The 14,252-nt window shown below is 36.2% G+C and overlaps 1 protein-coding gene across 1 annotated transcript in view; it reads left to right on the plus strand.

Moving 5' to 3' along the window:
- MASTL (microtubule associated serine/threonine kinase like) overlaps positions 1-14,252 on the plus strand; it is a 33,626-nt gene that overhangs the window by 3,514 nt on the left and 15,860 nt on the right. The window contains exons 3-6 of the mRNA XM_037037212.1: positions 8,882-9,021; positions 9,676-9,764; positions 11,014-11,120; positions 11,579-11,732. Coding sequence (XP_036893107.1) covers positions 8,882-9,021; positions 9,676-9,764; positions 11,014-11,120; positions 11,579-11,732 — 490 coding nt within the window. The remainder of the gene's footprint in view (positions 1-8,881; positions 9,022-9,675; positions 9,765-11,013; positions 11,121-11,578; positions 11,733-14,252) is intronic.

Consider the following 14,252-nt stretch of genomic DNA (forward strand, 5'->3'; position numbering starts at 1 on the left):
ATTATGGAAGACAATCACCTTTTACTCAAAAATACCTTCACAGCAACATTTAGATTGGTGTTTCACCAAATTATCTCAGTACCATGGCTTAGCCAAGTTCACATAAAATTAATTATGGTCATGTGTCACTCATTTTGATCAAGAGCAGACCATATATAGCACAGTGGTCCCATAAAATTTTAATAGAGCTGAGAAATTACTGTCTTTTAGTGACATCTCTGCATCATAGTGCAATATATTACATGTTTGTGGTGATTCTGGTGTAAACAAACCTATGACACTGCCAGTTGTATAAAAGTATAGCTCACATAATGTACAGTACATAGCACTTGATAATGGTGATGAATGACTATGTTACTGGTTTACGTACTTATTATACTACACATTTTATCATTATTTCATTACTTTACAATGTACTGTTTCTACTCACTAAAAAAAAAGCTTGTTATAAAACAGTACACTATAATATTCCAGCAGCGCTCTCATGCATCTTGAATTTAACGCTTCTCTTGATCAGGTCATTCTCTCATCTGTATTTAATCTCGTGTTGTTTTGTACAGGCTTGTACCAAAAGGCCATACAACATAGCCTGGGTGTGTAGTGGGCTATACTGCTGGGTATGCATAAGTGTACTCTACAATGTTTGCACAATGACAAACATGCCTAAAGACACATTTCTCAGAACATATTCCCTTCATTAAATGACGCATGTCTACTAAGTGAGATGATAATAGTATCTACCTCAAAGGTTGTTAGGAAATTTTGGTAGGTTAATGTAAAGCATGAAGAACAGTGGGGTGCATAGTGCTAAAATATTTGGTAAGAAAGGACAAAATGGAAATATTATGTAAAGTTTGGTATATAATAAATATTTGGAAGGGGTGGATTTTGGGTGTGTGGAGTTTGAGAGGTAGAGTTTGAGTGGTGCTTGCTTTGCGTTTAAAGCAGAAGCTTACACTCTATTAATGCTAATAAGGAATTGGAGGAGGGCAGTGAGGAAGAAGTGAGGATAGCAGGCACTTTGACTGCACATGCTAGAGGGTCTTCTGACTTCAGAGACGGTCTGTGGATTAAATGTTTGGTAACTCCGATAGCTTCTGTTTAGTATATACAGACGCTTTTCTGGGAATGAATTGGACTTTAGGACGTTAGATTTTAAGCCTTGGGTTTATGTTTATCAACAGAAGGCTCATTTTTTTCATGATTTGATTATCCTTAAGAGTGCAAACCCTTTATCCTTGATATGCTAAAGCTTTCGTGCAAGTCAGTGGAACGTATTTGTGCCACACTTCAACTTCTTGCTATACCAAAACTTGACATTAAATAGGACTCTAATGTTAAAGAACATGATCTACAGCTTCAAGCTATAGGCCTGAGCATTTAGAATAGGTTATAAGATAGGGTCTATTCTAAAACTCCTTTGGTACCTAAGAGTTAAAAACATTTCTAATCTTTTAGTGAATCTGTGAGTATACTTAGACTGATGTTAAATGATACAAATCACAGTTGTTTAATGAATGCATAAGATACGATCATATTGTAAATACTATTCTTCAACCTGTTTTTTCCACTTAGTGGTGACCCCATCCTTTTTAATGACCACATAACATCACACATTTATTCATGAATTCTGTAAGTTCTTTTTAATGTAATGGTTGGGTTTTGTTTTTGTTTTTGTTCTTACTATTCTAAACAACACTCCAATGAATATTTTAGCAGGAATTGCAAAGTATTACAATAGCATGAATTGCCTGGTTGTAATGACCTAACTGTGGGAGATAAGACTGGGTAATGTTTGAGGGAAACATATTGGAGTAAAGATAACAACTTTGTATTGAAATTCACCCTCAGAGGAAGACCCCTAGGTTCTGAAAAGGCATGAGATGGGGCTCTACTTTTTAGGAATATTCACTTTTTGAGTGGGTTGGAAAAAATGCATAGTAGCAGTAAGGAGGTGAAAACCACAGAATAAGAATAATGGACTTTCCATCTTTTAAGCCAGTGGTTGGCAAACTACGGGCCAGATCTGACCTGCTGATTATAGCCTGTGAGCCAAGGATATCTTTTCCATTTCTTTTCCATTTCTGAAATGTTGGGGAAAAAATCAAAAGAATATTTTGTGATACATGAAATTTATATAAAATTTGAATTTCAGTGAATAAAGTTTTATTGAAATACAAACAACCTCTTCCTTTTGTTTACATATTGTTTATTCTCATGTAACAACAGACCTTATAGCCATCAAAGCCTAAAAATATACTATCTGGCTTTTTACAGAAGAAGGGAACATTGTATGTCATTTACAAAGAAGATAGGAAGCTGCTTGATACCTTAATTCTTATTGGGGCTGTCTTAATACCTTTACCATTGACTGTGTCCTACACGGTGTGTTTGCCTTCCCTAGTGCCATGACTGGCTGGGCATCAGTCATGACTTAGTCCTTTGGCACTCAGGGGTTTCCACGACCCTAGTCTAACAGTGGTGGTTTGTGGGGGTGACTTTGCCCTCAAGTCCCCCCGTCTGCCACAGATGAAAGTAAGCACTACCAAGACATGATCCACTTGGGGAGGAGAGGTGGCCAGTTTCTCAGAGGAAGAAGGCCTGGAGCCCCTTCCTCCAGGGGTTTTTATTTGGTTCTAATACACAGGAATATGGGGTGGCAAGGATCAAACAGTAGATAACATGTCAAAGAAATCTGAGGGCTTAGTTTGAGTCAGAGTCTGTCAGGAGGGGGTTTGCAGAAACTTTGAGAGACATACTCATTTCCTGCTCGGACCCTTAACATATGAATGAAAGCATTCTTAGCAAAGCATGTTTCACAGGATTTTTAGGAATTCTTTCTTATGCCAAATTTCCCCAGATCCACTCTAGCAAAGCAAGGAGCTGCACCCCTCCCCATTGGGTTTTCAGGCTTAAGTGGATTAGAGCCAGGAAGCACTTCTCCAAGAGGACATGGGGACTTGGGCTACGTCATATAGCCGTGGGGCAAGGGTCCATTGCTCGCTCTTTGTTGCAGCCCCCCAAGTCCTTCCATGATAGCCTCCCAACTGATTGAGTCTGGCTTAGGTTGCCCCCTGCTGTGAGGGGTCTTACCCGTCATTGACTTCCGACCATGCTTAGGGGGCAGGGAGAGGAAACTGAGGCAGCATTCCCTACCAGAGACAAGCCTTGTCTCCTGTGGCTCAAATTCCAGAGGTCGCTTGCTCATCCTTAGCCATGGTGGGTATTTACAATTCCTCAAACCAGGCAGAGCGGTTCCCAATAGTGGTTGAAGGGCAGATCAACCTGCTCAACTGGTGGCTTTTTTTTTCAATGCTGTGTCCTAAAATTGGTGGAATAATTAAACAGCTATAATATTTTTTTCCTATTCCTGATATTGGATAGAAGTCCATAGCTTCTCTACTAACTTTATCACTGGTTTAGATCACTGACATTGAACATGTGGCCCACAAACAAGCAATGTCAGCATAATCTGGGCACTTAATAGAAATGCAGAATCTCAAGTTCCACTCCAAGTCTGTTGAATCACAATCTGAATTTTAACAAGATCCCAGGCACATTAAAGTGTGAGAAGCATTGGTTTAGAGAAAAACAAGATTTTCTAGAAATGGGAAGCTACTTTGAGGAAAAAAGATAAGGTATGACTGAACTTAGCCACAAAAATAAAAAATAATTGACTACTACATGCCAGGTACTATGCTAGGAGCAAGAACATGAAGATGAAAACATTTTTTTAAAGATTTACTTATTTATTTTAGACAGAGGGGAAGGGACAAAAAGAGGGGGAGAAAACATCGATGTGTGATTGCCTCTCGAGTGCCCCCTACTGGAGACCTGGTCCACAACCCAGGCGTGTGCCCTGACTGGGAATTGAACCAGTGATCCTTTGGTTTGCAGGCTGGCGCTCAGTCCACTGAGCCACACCAGCTAGGACAAGATGAAGGCATTTATTGTGGAAACATTTAAACGTATACAGAAATCAAAAGATTAACATAATTTATTAGATCAACCTTTCACATGATAGTTTTGATTCCTTTGAGTGATGGCTGGGATTCGCTATTTTATTAAAGCTTGAAAATAATGGGTTTTACACTTTTATTATTGCTTTAGTTCTTATTAACTGGAGTTCTTTTATGACACTGATACACTACCTACTGCACTAACGTGGCACCTCAGCTGGGATTCTTTTGTAAAGAACTTTCCCTTAGCATCCAATTCATTACTCTGAAAGTCAGCTTTTGTGAGGAAAGCAGGAAAAACGCTTGATTCTTTTCCTTGCATCACCAATTTTCAGAAGAGCTACTTCCAACTATTTATACTGTTACTTTCGGTTTTTGTTAAGTGTCTTTATGAATTAATGGAATTTTATAGATTCATAACACATAGGTTTTAGGTGTTTTTTTTTTAAATATAATTTTTATTTAATTCTTGTTCAAGTACAGATTTCTGTCTTATACTCCTAATCCTGCCTGCCCCCTGCCCCATGCTCCCCGCCTCCCTCCCCTTTCCACCCCCCACCCTTAGTTATTGTCCATGTGTCCTTTATATTTGTTCATATGAGTCCATTCCCTAGGTTTTAGGTGTTTTTAATCCACTGTGGTCATGTTCATATTGTCCCATCTTTAGTTAGTGGAAACCCATTTGGTTAATCTGTCTTTTTATACTGTCCTAGTATTCTGATACCTTTCTTTCTTTGTGGCATGACAAGATACTTAAGGGTCATTTTGTAAATGTCCTGTACTGGACCTAGGGAAGGAAGTCTAGCTATTTTTAGTGTGAAATGGTGTTTAAACACCACGATCTAGGGTGATCAGTCCCTTTAGGCCTTTTTAGTGAACAGACAACAAAACACGTATTTTTATAAAAAGGGAAAAATATGTCATGAATGCATACTGGTATTTTCAATTCAATTGGAGATTATAGAATTTTTGTTTAACATCTTGAAAAATATATAACTTATAAAAATGTTTGGGAAAAATATTTTTTTACACTGAGAATCTGGGATCCTAATAAAATTAACATAATTACTTATTTGCTTTAACATACAGTATATGTATATCTAATATTTTCAAAATAACAATACCAATATGGTTTTACTAATACTAAAACAACTGGATTCAATTTAGAATTTCTTTGCATTTTTTTCTGTCCTTGGGATATACTTTCAAATTCTGTTTTCTGAAGTCACTTGAAATAGTTCTTTGTGTGGGTATGAAACTTGATGTAGCATTAGGTTCTTTTGTTCCCCTTTTATTTCAGAGCTTTCTACTTAAAAGGAGGAATCCATAAAAGTACTGGAAGAAAACTGATGTATTTTTATAATCATAGAATGGTGCAAGACACTAAGTACAACATGAAACTTACCATATTTTGCTGTATGTAATGTACTCCCATGTATAATATGTACCCATATTTTTGGCCAAAACTTTCAGGAAAAAATCTTTTGTTTTAATTTTCTACTTATATATAAACCGATTATCATATTCCAGGTATCATTTTGCATATGGATATCGATATTGCTTTCTAGAGTTACACTTTAACACATAGCATAAATAAAAGAATTAAAAACATTTATATAGATATGGAATTAGTACTCTACCCATGTATAATTGCACATCCTTATTTTTCCCTCAAAAATTTGGGCAATAAACTGCAGATTATACATGGCAAAATACAGTATTTAAATTGTAAAACATGTGACAAAATACCATATACATAGTCAAATGATGTGTTTGGAGAAAATATTTATTATCCAGAAGACAGACAAAAGGCTAATTTTATTACTAAGTTAACGTATTTTACAAATCAATAAAAAAGAATAAATACCGCAGTAGAAAGTGAGCAAAGAATAGAAGTAGTTCACAGGAGAAATACGATATAACAGCCAAAGACATTGTGAAAAGATGCTACATCTCCCTAAAAATAAATAAACATTTAAGCATGTCCAACTTTTTTTCCTTAGACTGACAAAGATAAAAAAGATTGGTAATCACTGTTGACAAGGGTACAAGAAAATAAGAATCTCATCAGCTTAAATACATTATCTGTTTACTTATTTATTTCCCTCTACTGGATTATAAACTCTTTAAGTGCAGTGGCGACATTTTATTAGTGCATTGTATTCCCAGCACTAGCACAGTATTCTGCACAGATTCTGTGTTTCATCAATGTTTTTAATGATTGATCTCATCAACAAATATCAACTAACTTCTATGGACCAGGGAAACTAGTACTAACCTAGGGAGGAAAGAATTGACCTTGTTTTATTAACCTCTTAGTTAAGGCAGTATTTTACAGCTTAAAACTATAGAAAATTTTATGATTTAAAATGAGTACATATAGAAGCAAAAATAAAGCTTTGCAAATCACACATAGCAATAATGGAATCATTTGTAGTTACATAATGCTAAAATCATTGAATGAAAGCTTTTTGGGAAACAGGTTATTTATATAGTTTCAAAGTCTCTTCCCTAGATTAAAGTAATTATAAACGGGGAAAAGTACTTATTCAGTGGAGAAGTCTGGAAGGCACAACCTTAACTAAGTGATCAAAGTTAATGTCACCAGTCACAGAGCACACTGATGTTAGTTGAGCATCTCACCTGGTGGGAGTCACTGAGAAGAACTCAACATCTCTAATGCAGTATTCCTGCCCAAAAGGCATAAGTTGAATTGAATCATGAAAAAGTAATAATATGTCAAAAATACTACCTCCCACTATCCCCCCAAAAGGCTAATAACTTTCAGATTAAAGCAGGGGTGTCAAACTCATTTTCACTAGGGGTGACATCAGACTTGTGGTGGCCTTCAAGGGCCAAATGTAATTTTAGAACTGTATAAATGTAACTACTCATTTAACAGTTAAGTGAGAGCTCTGCACTGCCTCTGGATAGAAACAAGGTGCTAGGCCGGATGAAAAAGGTGGAGGACCAGATTCGGCCCACGGGCCTTGTGTTTGCCACCTGTGCTTTAGAGAGAGAGGAAGGGAGAGACAGACAGGGAGGGAAACATCAGCGTGAAAGAAACATCTATCAGTTGCCTCCCATATGTGCCCTAACCAGGGATAAAACCTGCAACCCAGGTATGTTCCTTGACTAGGAATTGAACCCACAGCCTTTTCATATATGGGATGACTCTGCAACCAACTGAGCTACTGAGTCACGGCACCTGGGCACATTTTTGACGATGAGTCTGTGTGCTGCCTGCAAAACCCATCATTGGACCTGGACTTGGGACTGCAAGTGTCTGCTCTCCCAAAAGAGGAGAAAGAGACATTTTCCAAGTTTAGAGCTACAGACATACATACACTTGCATTTACCTTTGTTATGGAATTTCAGCCATAGAATGCTGTTGGAAATAAATCTTCTAAAAACAGAAGTTTTTAGAAAATTGCTCAGCCTGGTGTAGCTGGTGTAGCTCAGTGGATTGAGTGCAGGCCTGCAGACCAAACAACTGTGGTTCGATTCCCAGTCAGGGCACATGCCTGGGTTGCAGGCCAGTTCCCAGCGGGGAACTCACGAGAGGCAACCATACATTGATATTTCTCTCCTCCTCTCCTTCCCTTCCCCTCTAAAGATAAATGAATAAAATCTTTAGAAAAGTCATGCAGTACGGTTAGATATTTTGAATCACTGACCCAAACCTCTCTGTCTCTGTTCCAGAATGATTGTATTACTGTTTTTCAGTGCCTTGATTATTTTTAGACTTGATTATTTTAGTCATATGTTGCCTTTTTATTTACATTTTTAATTTAGTTTCATCAAATATGGGCAGGATCTCTTGACTCCTCACTTGGTGCTGTGAGGATACCAGTGATGTCCCTCTTGTCACTCCTTCCCCAGCTCTCTTTGTCTGTTATTTCACATCTTCAACCCTTCAGTTCCATTCTGGCACTATGGTTATCTCCTCTTCTTTCTTGAGAGTTTGATAAGAACTTGAAAGTAAAAAAACAGTTTGGGTGCTCTGACCATAGGGATGTCAAGCTCATTTTCACCGGGCGCCACGTCAGCCTTGTTGTCCTCAAAGGGCCAAATGTAATTTTAGAACTGTAGAAATGTAACTACTCCTTAACTAGGGGCAAGGAACTCAGCGCTTCTGCCAGTTAGAAACGAGGTGGAGGGCCGGATTCAGGCCTCTGCCTTGTGTTTGCCACCTATGGATTAAAGGGTACCAAAGAAACATGACAACTAAATTCCTTTCTTGATTCCAGCTCTCAGGGACAATATTGAGATAATCAGAGAAATTTGAATGCACACTATACGTTATGTAATAGCATTATATTAATGTTAAGTTCTCGGGACTATATTACACATAGTTATGTAAGAAAGTCCTTGTTAGTAGATACATGATGAAGAATTTAGTAGTGATGTGTCGTGATCTTGTCAACTTATTCTTGACTTATTCAGCAAAATTTAAAAGTTACACACTAATATCAGTTTCTAATGTTGCCATACAGTTTTTTAAATTACACTCTTTAATCTGTTAATGAGGTTAGTAACCGTGTTATGTTTATTATGTAACATAATTATGTTAATGGTTAACATAAATATTTATTGTACAGTGTGGAGAGGAAGAAAGTAAATTTGGCAAAATGCTAACAATGGGTTAAGCTACATGAAGAGTATATAGGAAATCATTCTATTGTACTGTTATACTTTTCTGTAAGTCTGAATTTTTGTTCAGACTAAATAGTTTAATTTATGTTTTAAAAATTGTAAGGGAACATGACCAAACCTGGTATTAATGCATACCGAGTGGTACCAGGAAAATGTGTTTTGTACACAACCATGCTAAAAATATATAACTGCGATGCTCAAATAGTAGATATTGAAGTATAATCATATTGGTTTTATTCTGTAACATTCATGTTCCTTTTTGATAGGTAATGGAATATCTTATCGGTGGCGATGTCAAGTCTCTCCTACATATATATGGTTATTTTGATGAAAAGATGGCTGTGAAATATATTTCTGAAGTGGCATTGGCTCTAGATTACCTTCATAGACATGGAATCATTCACAGGTAAAAACTGACTTTTCTCCACTCTATTACTTAAAAACACAAAAATCCAATTATGTTTACAATAGTTACATAACCACTTACCCACATATCCAAGTTATCTAAAGTTTATTACTAACTTGTGTAAAATTTAAAACCCCATCAACTCTTCCTTCATGTCCGTGTGTTTTTATAACACATTGCTTTGGCCGGGAGCATGCCATGTTACCGTGACGAATCCCGAATCGTTTTCCCGTCCCTGTGCCATCATACAAAAGCGCTCTATTCCCCCACGCTGATTACAGTGTTTTGCTCCGTGCGGAGGCAGGTAAGTGGCTCACCTTACGAGAGTTTGACCTTAACGCCTCTGAATGGGGTAACTGTGATTCTGGCCCGGCTTGAGGTTTCTTTTAACTAATGAGGTTGGTTTCTTCTGATGGACTCTCTAATGAATAATGCGACAGATGACCACTACATCAGTGAACTTTCTTGTTGATTCGTTTATACAAAAGATGGTTTGCTTTTTAAACTTTACTGCAGTTTCAAAGCCATCAATGAGTGCCATATTTTAGAGAAAATAAATGGGGTTTGAGACTTCTGTAACTCTTCCCCCCAGGAATTCTTACATCAGTACTAGCTCAGTTTCAGTTCTCTGCTATTTATCTTTTGTGTGTACAGGGACTTGAAACCAGACAATATGCTTATTTCTAATGAAGGCCATATTAAATTAACGGATTTTGGCCTTTCCAAAGTTACTTTGAATAGAGGTAAGAAAAAAATAGCAGGTAAGTATTTCTTTAAAATTCCAACAAATTATATTTTTTCCCATTAACTTACACTGTTTGTTTCTTTGTTTATAATGAATAAAACTTGATGATTATTTGTTCTAAAATAGACTGGAAAGGTGCGATGGTATCTTTCTTCCAATTAAAGATGAAAAATGGGAATCATTATTTTTAAATCCTCAAAGGTCCTTGAAAATCTTTGGATCTTCACAGAGAAATTCACAATTTCTGTTCTTCTGACTTTTTATCCCTACCAACAATGGTCCTGACCAACTCAACATCAGTAAAATGACTAAAATATCTGTGATAAATACTTAATCCCTACAGAATTTACTCAAATATACTTGACCACCAACAAGACCTTGGAAAACAAGGGGCAAAGAAAATGAACACACAATTCAAACACATTAAAAGTAAAAATGGACTTGTAGTGGAGAACACACAACACAGTCTACAGATGATGTCTTGTAGAACTATACACCTGAAACCTATGTAATATTATTAGCCAATGTCACCCCAATAAAATCAATAAAAAACATAAGTGAATCATTTTACACTATTAAGCTAAAGGAGAACTTACTGCTTTATCAGTATTAGGTATAAATGAAATTTGTTAAGGTCAAATTTTCAGTCTACCTGAAAAGTGTCATATCCCATACGTCTCTTACCATTTTTAATATAAAAAGAAAATAGTATGATATTATGTGTGCATGTTGAATTATTTTATTTTACAGTGTTATGCACTAAAATCTGTAAAAATCTGTATTAATTTCTATTTTGACCTATACTTGCACATTTTAGTTAAAATGAAAGGCCCATAATTTATATTAATTCCTTAATTAGATTCTGATTTGGAATTTAACTTACATGCCCACTATCATGATTCCTTTATTTACTACCTCCTCTTCTAATATTTGGTTTACCAAGAATTATTTTAATGCCAGTTACATAACACCCTTGTTTAGTGACCGAATACTTCCTGAAAAACTAAGACTTTGGATCATTACACTGGGTTCTGTTTTATCAAACTTTAATGATTTAAATCAGTTGCTTAATTTTGTATGTTTACTCTCTGGCATCTGACTTTCCTGGATATATCTGTCTTGCACAAGCCAATTTCTAGGTAATTTAATGTGGAAAGAGGGGCAAAGTTCAAAACAGATGATTATAGACTTAGTCAATGACAGTTCAAGTTTTTAAAGAATTTCATATACTTTCTTTCCATACGTAGACATCAATATGATGGATATCCTTATAACACCATCAATGGCTAAACCTAGACAAGATTATTCAAGAACCCCAGGACAAGTATTATCTCTCATCAGCTCTTTGGGATTTGTAAGTACTTTAAACAAAAAACAAAAACACCTCATATAGCATGCCCTTTCATGATTACTATTTAAAATTTAAAATCCTGTTATTTTGCTGTTTTGGTTTTTTTTTAAATAAATGATCAAGCCATGGCTGTTGTAGCCAAGTGGATTGGGTGCGGGCCTGTGAATTGAAGGGTCGCTAGTTGGATTTCCAGTCAAGGCACATGCCTGGGTTGCAGGCCAGGCTCCTGGTTGGGGGGCACATGAGAGGCAACCACACATTGATGTTTCTCTTCCTCTGTTTCTCCCTTCCCTTCTCTCTAAAAAATAAGTAAATAAAATCTTTAAAGAAAATGATCAAGATGAATGTAAATATCAAGCAGGTTAGATTATTTAACAGTTAATCTACTCAGGTGGTATAACTGTCTTTGCTGGTGTTATTGTGAAGATAAATGTTAACATTTGTATTTGTCTTTTTGATAGCACCCACCAGCAGGTGCAGACAAAAGTGACGAATCTGCAGATATTCTTCCAACTCATGTGTCTGAAACATCACAGCTTTCTCAAGGACTCATTTGTCCTATGTCTATAGATCAAAGGGACAGTACTCCTTATTCTAGCAAACTACTAAAATCATGTGAGTATAAAAGAAAAGATACTTCATTTCTAGTATCAGTTTAACGATTTGAAAATGCAAACATTTGAACAGTCTGTGGCATTCCTATATTTCATTATGTAGACATCATTTCTGACAGTTATTGTAGATCTTAAGTCCGCAGAACAGAACAAAATGTCTAGCTAATGAGAGATTCTTCAATTACCTATAATGATAGAACAATGTAGAATCCGATCTACAGAAATGTTATATAGAGAAGATGTAATACAGGTACCTAGTACGTCTTTATGAAATTACTTCTAAAAGATTTTTTAAATACACCCTGGCTAAGGTGGCTCAATGGATTGAGTGCCAGCTTGTGAACCAAAGGGTCGTCGGTTTGATTCCCAGTCAGGACACATGCCTGGGTTGCAGGCCAGGTCAGGTCCCCGGGGTGGGGGTGGAGGGGCATGCAAGAGGTAACCACACATTGATGTTTCTCTTCCTCTCTTCCTCTCTCCCCTCCCCTCTCTAAAATAAATAAAATAAATAATAAAATGGAGTTTTGAAATAAAATAGCCAAAGAAACGTTATAATTTTTCTAAGTACCACACAATAAAAGACAAAGTCAAATACTGGAAGAGGAGGGTGGGACATTTGATACTTGTTTGGCACATAACTTCACCCTTTTAACTTGGCAAGAGTGGACAATTTTGTTTCTGCACTCATGTTCTTCATCTTGGGAATGTGATTAATGATGCTTTGAAGGGTAATTACCATTAGTTGTTTTCATGGATGTCACCTCATTTTGAATTTGGTCCTCAACAAGTCTGTATATATCTAGAACATAGTATTTTCTTTTTGCCCATGAGGAAGCTAATATTTGAAAATGCTTAGTTACACACTAGTGAATGGGAAAGTCAAGTCCTGATTACAAATACAATTTTTTGTTCACTTACCCTTCCCTTCAAATTCTGTAAATTTTGTTTCTTCTGTCAAAATCCACTATAAAAATGAAAATGTTTAAATATGTATTTATAGATTTGATAAACAGAGACTGTTGAAATACATAATATGCCGAAGTTACTTTATAGCCTTAGTCTTAAGAAAAAATAATTGCAGCTTTCTTAGTCATTCTTTAATCCAGTCAGAATTAGGTAGGTGCAAGGCACAGTACTGTGGATATAAAGATGGCTAAGAGACATCCTTGCCTCCAAATAAATTTTAATTTTGTGGTGATTACAGGTATAAAAGGATAACAGTAATCATTCTATAAAATAAATGCCACAGAGGCTTACTTTTATGTGACACAGAAAGTGACAAACACTAACTGGGAAAATCAGGAAAGGTTCTAAATGAAGATATAGCAACAACAAAGCTATACAGGTTTTCTTTCCAGACCCAGAAAGAGAAACAGGACCTTGACAGCCCCAAGTGTGGTGGGAGAGGGCGTTTCAGATAGAGGGACTAGCATGAGCAAAGACATGGACGCATGGAAGTGTATTCCATCTTCACATCATAGGGACTAAATGTATTACGTGAGAACAAGAAGTACGTACAAGGACAAAGAAAGCTTAGCAGATAGAGAGGGAAGGATCAAGTGTCATTACAGGAGACCTAGAATTTAAGCTGTATCAAAAGTGCCAAAATAGGAAGTGGTCTGATTATATCAGTGACCCACAAAGAACTCATTAATAAATACACAGTATGCACATAGCATTTGATCAGACACAAGTTCCATATTATGGGGAAAGGCAACTGAGTAGTTGGGTCATATATCAAGGTCAGTGTCCAGTGAGTTTCAAGAATTCCATTGAGAGGACTTACATACCATAAAGAAATTTGTTTTACATGTACTTTGAAATTCTTCCAGATTTAAAGTTCTCATAAGATTTATTCAGTCAAAAAACTCAAGACTAAAAATTTATTTGGAATTGAAGTCGTGTTCACCCATTTTGGAAAAAGGAAAACAAGATAAATATATCTTTTTATATGGGTATAAAATCTTTATATTTTATGTATCATGATCTTTGGTAAAAGCATGATGGTCTACTGTGTCTAATTATATGTTCAGGAGCAGTAATTTTTGGCATCGTTATTTATACAATAAAGGAATATGTATTATGTTGATAGTGCTGTTTTCTTCTAATAGCTTACTCTTGGCCAATTTACCATTACTGATTTGTTTCACCCAGTGGTATTAAAAAATCTCTTACAGTAGTGCATAATTCACACCTGTAAGCACATAAAGCTCAACATTAAAATAAAGCTATAGTTTTAATTAAATGCAAGTTGAGCTGGGTAAATTGAGTCACATCTGGCCTCACATCACATCCGGATATAGCCCATCAACAATGCTCCTTTCTCTAGAGGAGTTTCAGATTGGGTAATGAATATTAAATGGATTTCTTCCTGATTATAAATTAGTTCCCTTGTCCTGATTTTTACTTTACAAATGTTGAGAGGTTCTTTTTTAACTTTCAGAACAGTATTTGTATGCCAAAAACATGGAGAGCCATTTTTGTGGGTTGGATATGTTTATATAGAAATAGCTCTGGTGAG

Source organism: Sturnira hondurensis, unplaced genomic scaffold (assembly GCF_014824575.4).
Source record: "Sturnira hondurensis isolate 20B ecotype Veracruz unplaced genomic scaffold, ASM1482457v3 Scaffold0022910, whole genome shotgun sequence".
NCBI lineage: Eukaryota > Metazoa > Chordata > Mammalia > Chiroptera > Phyllostomidae > Sturnira > Sturnira hondurensis.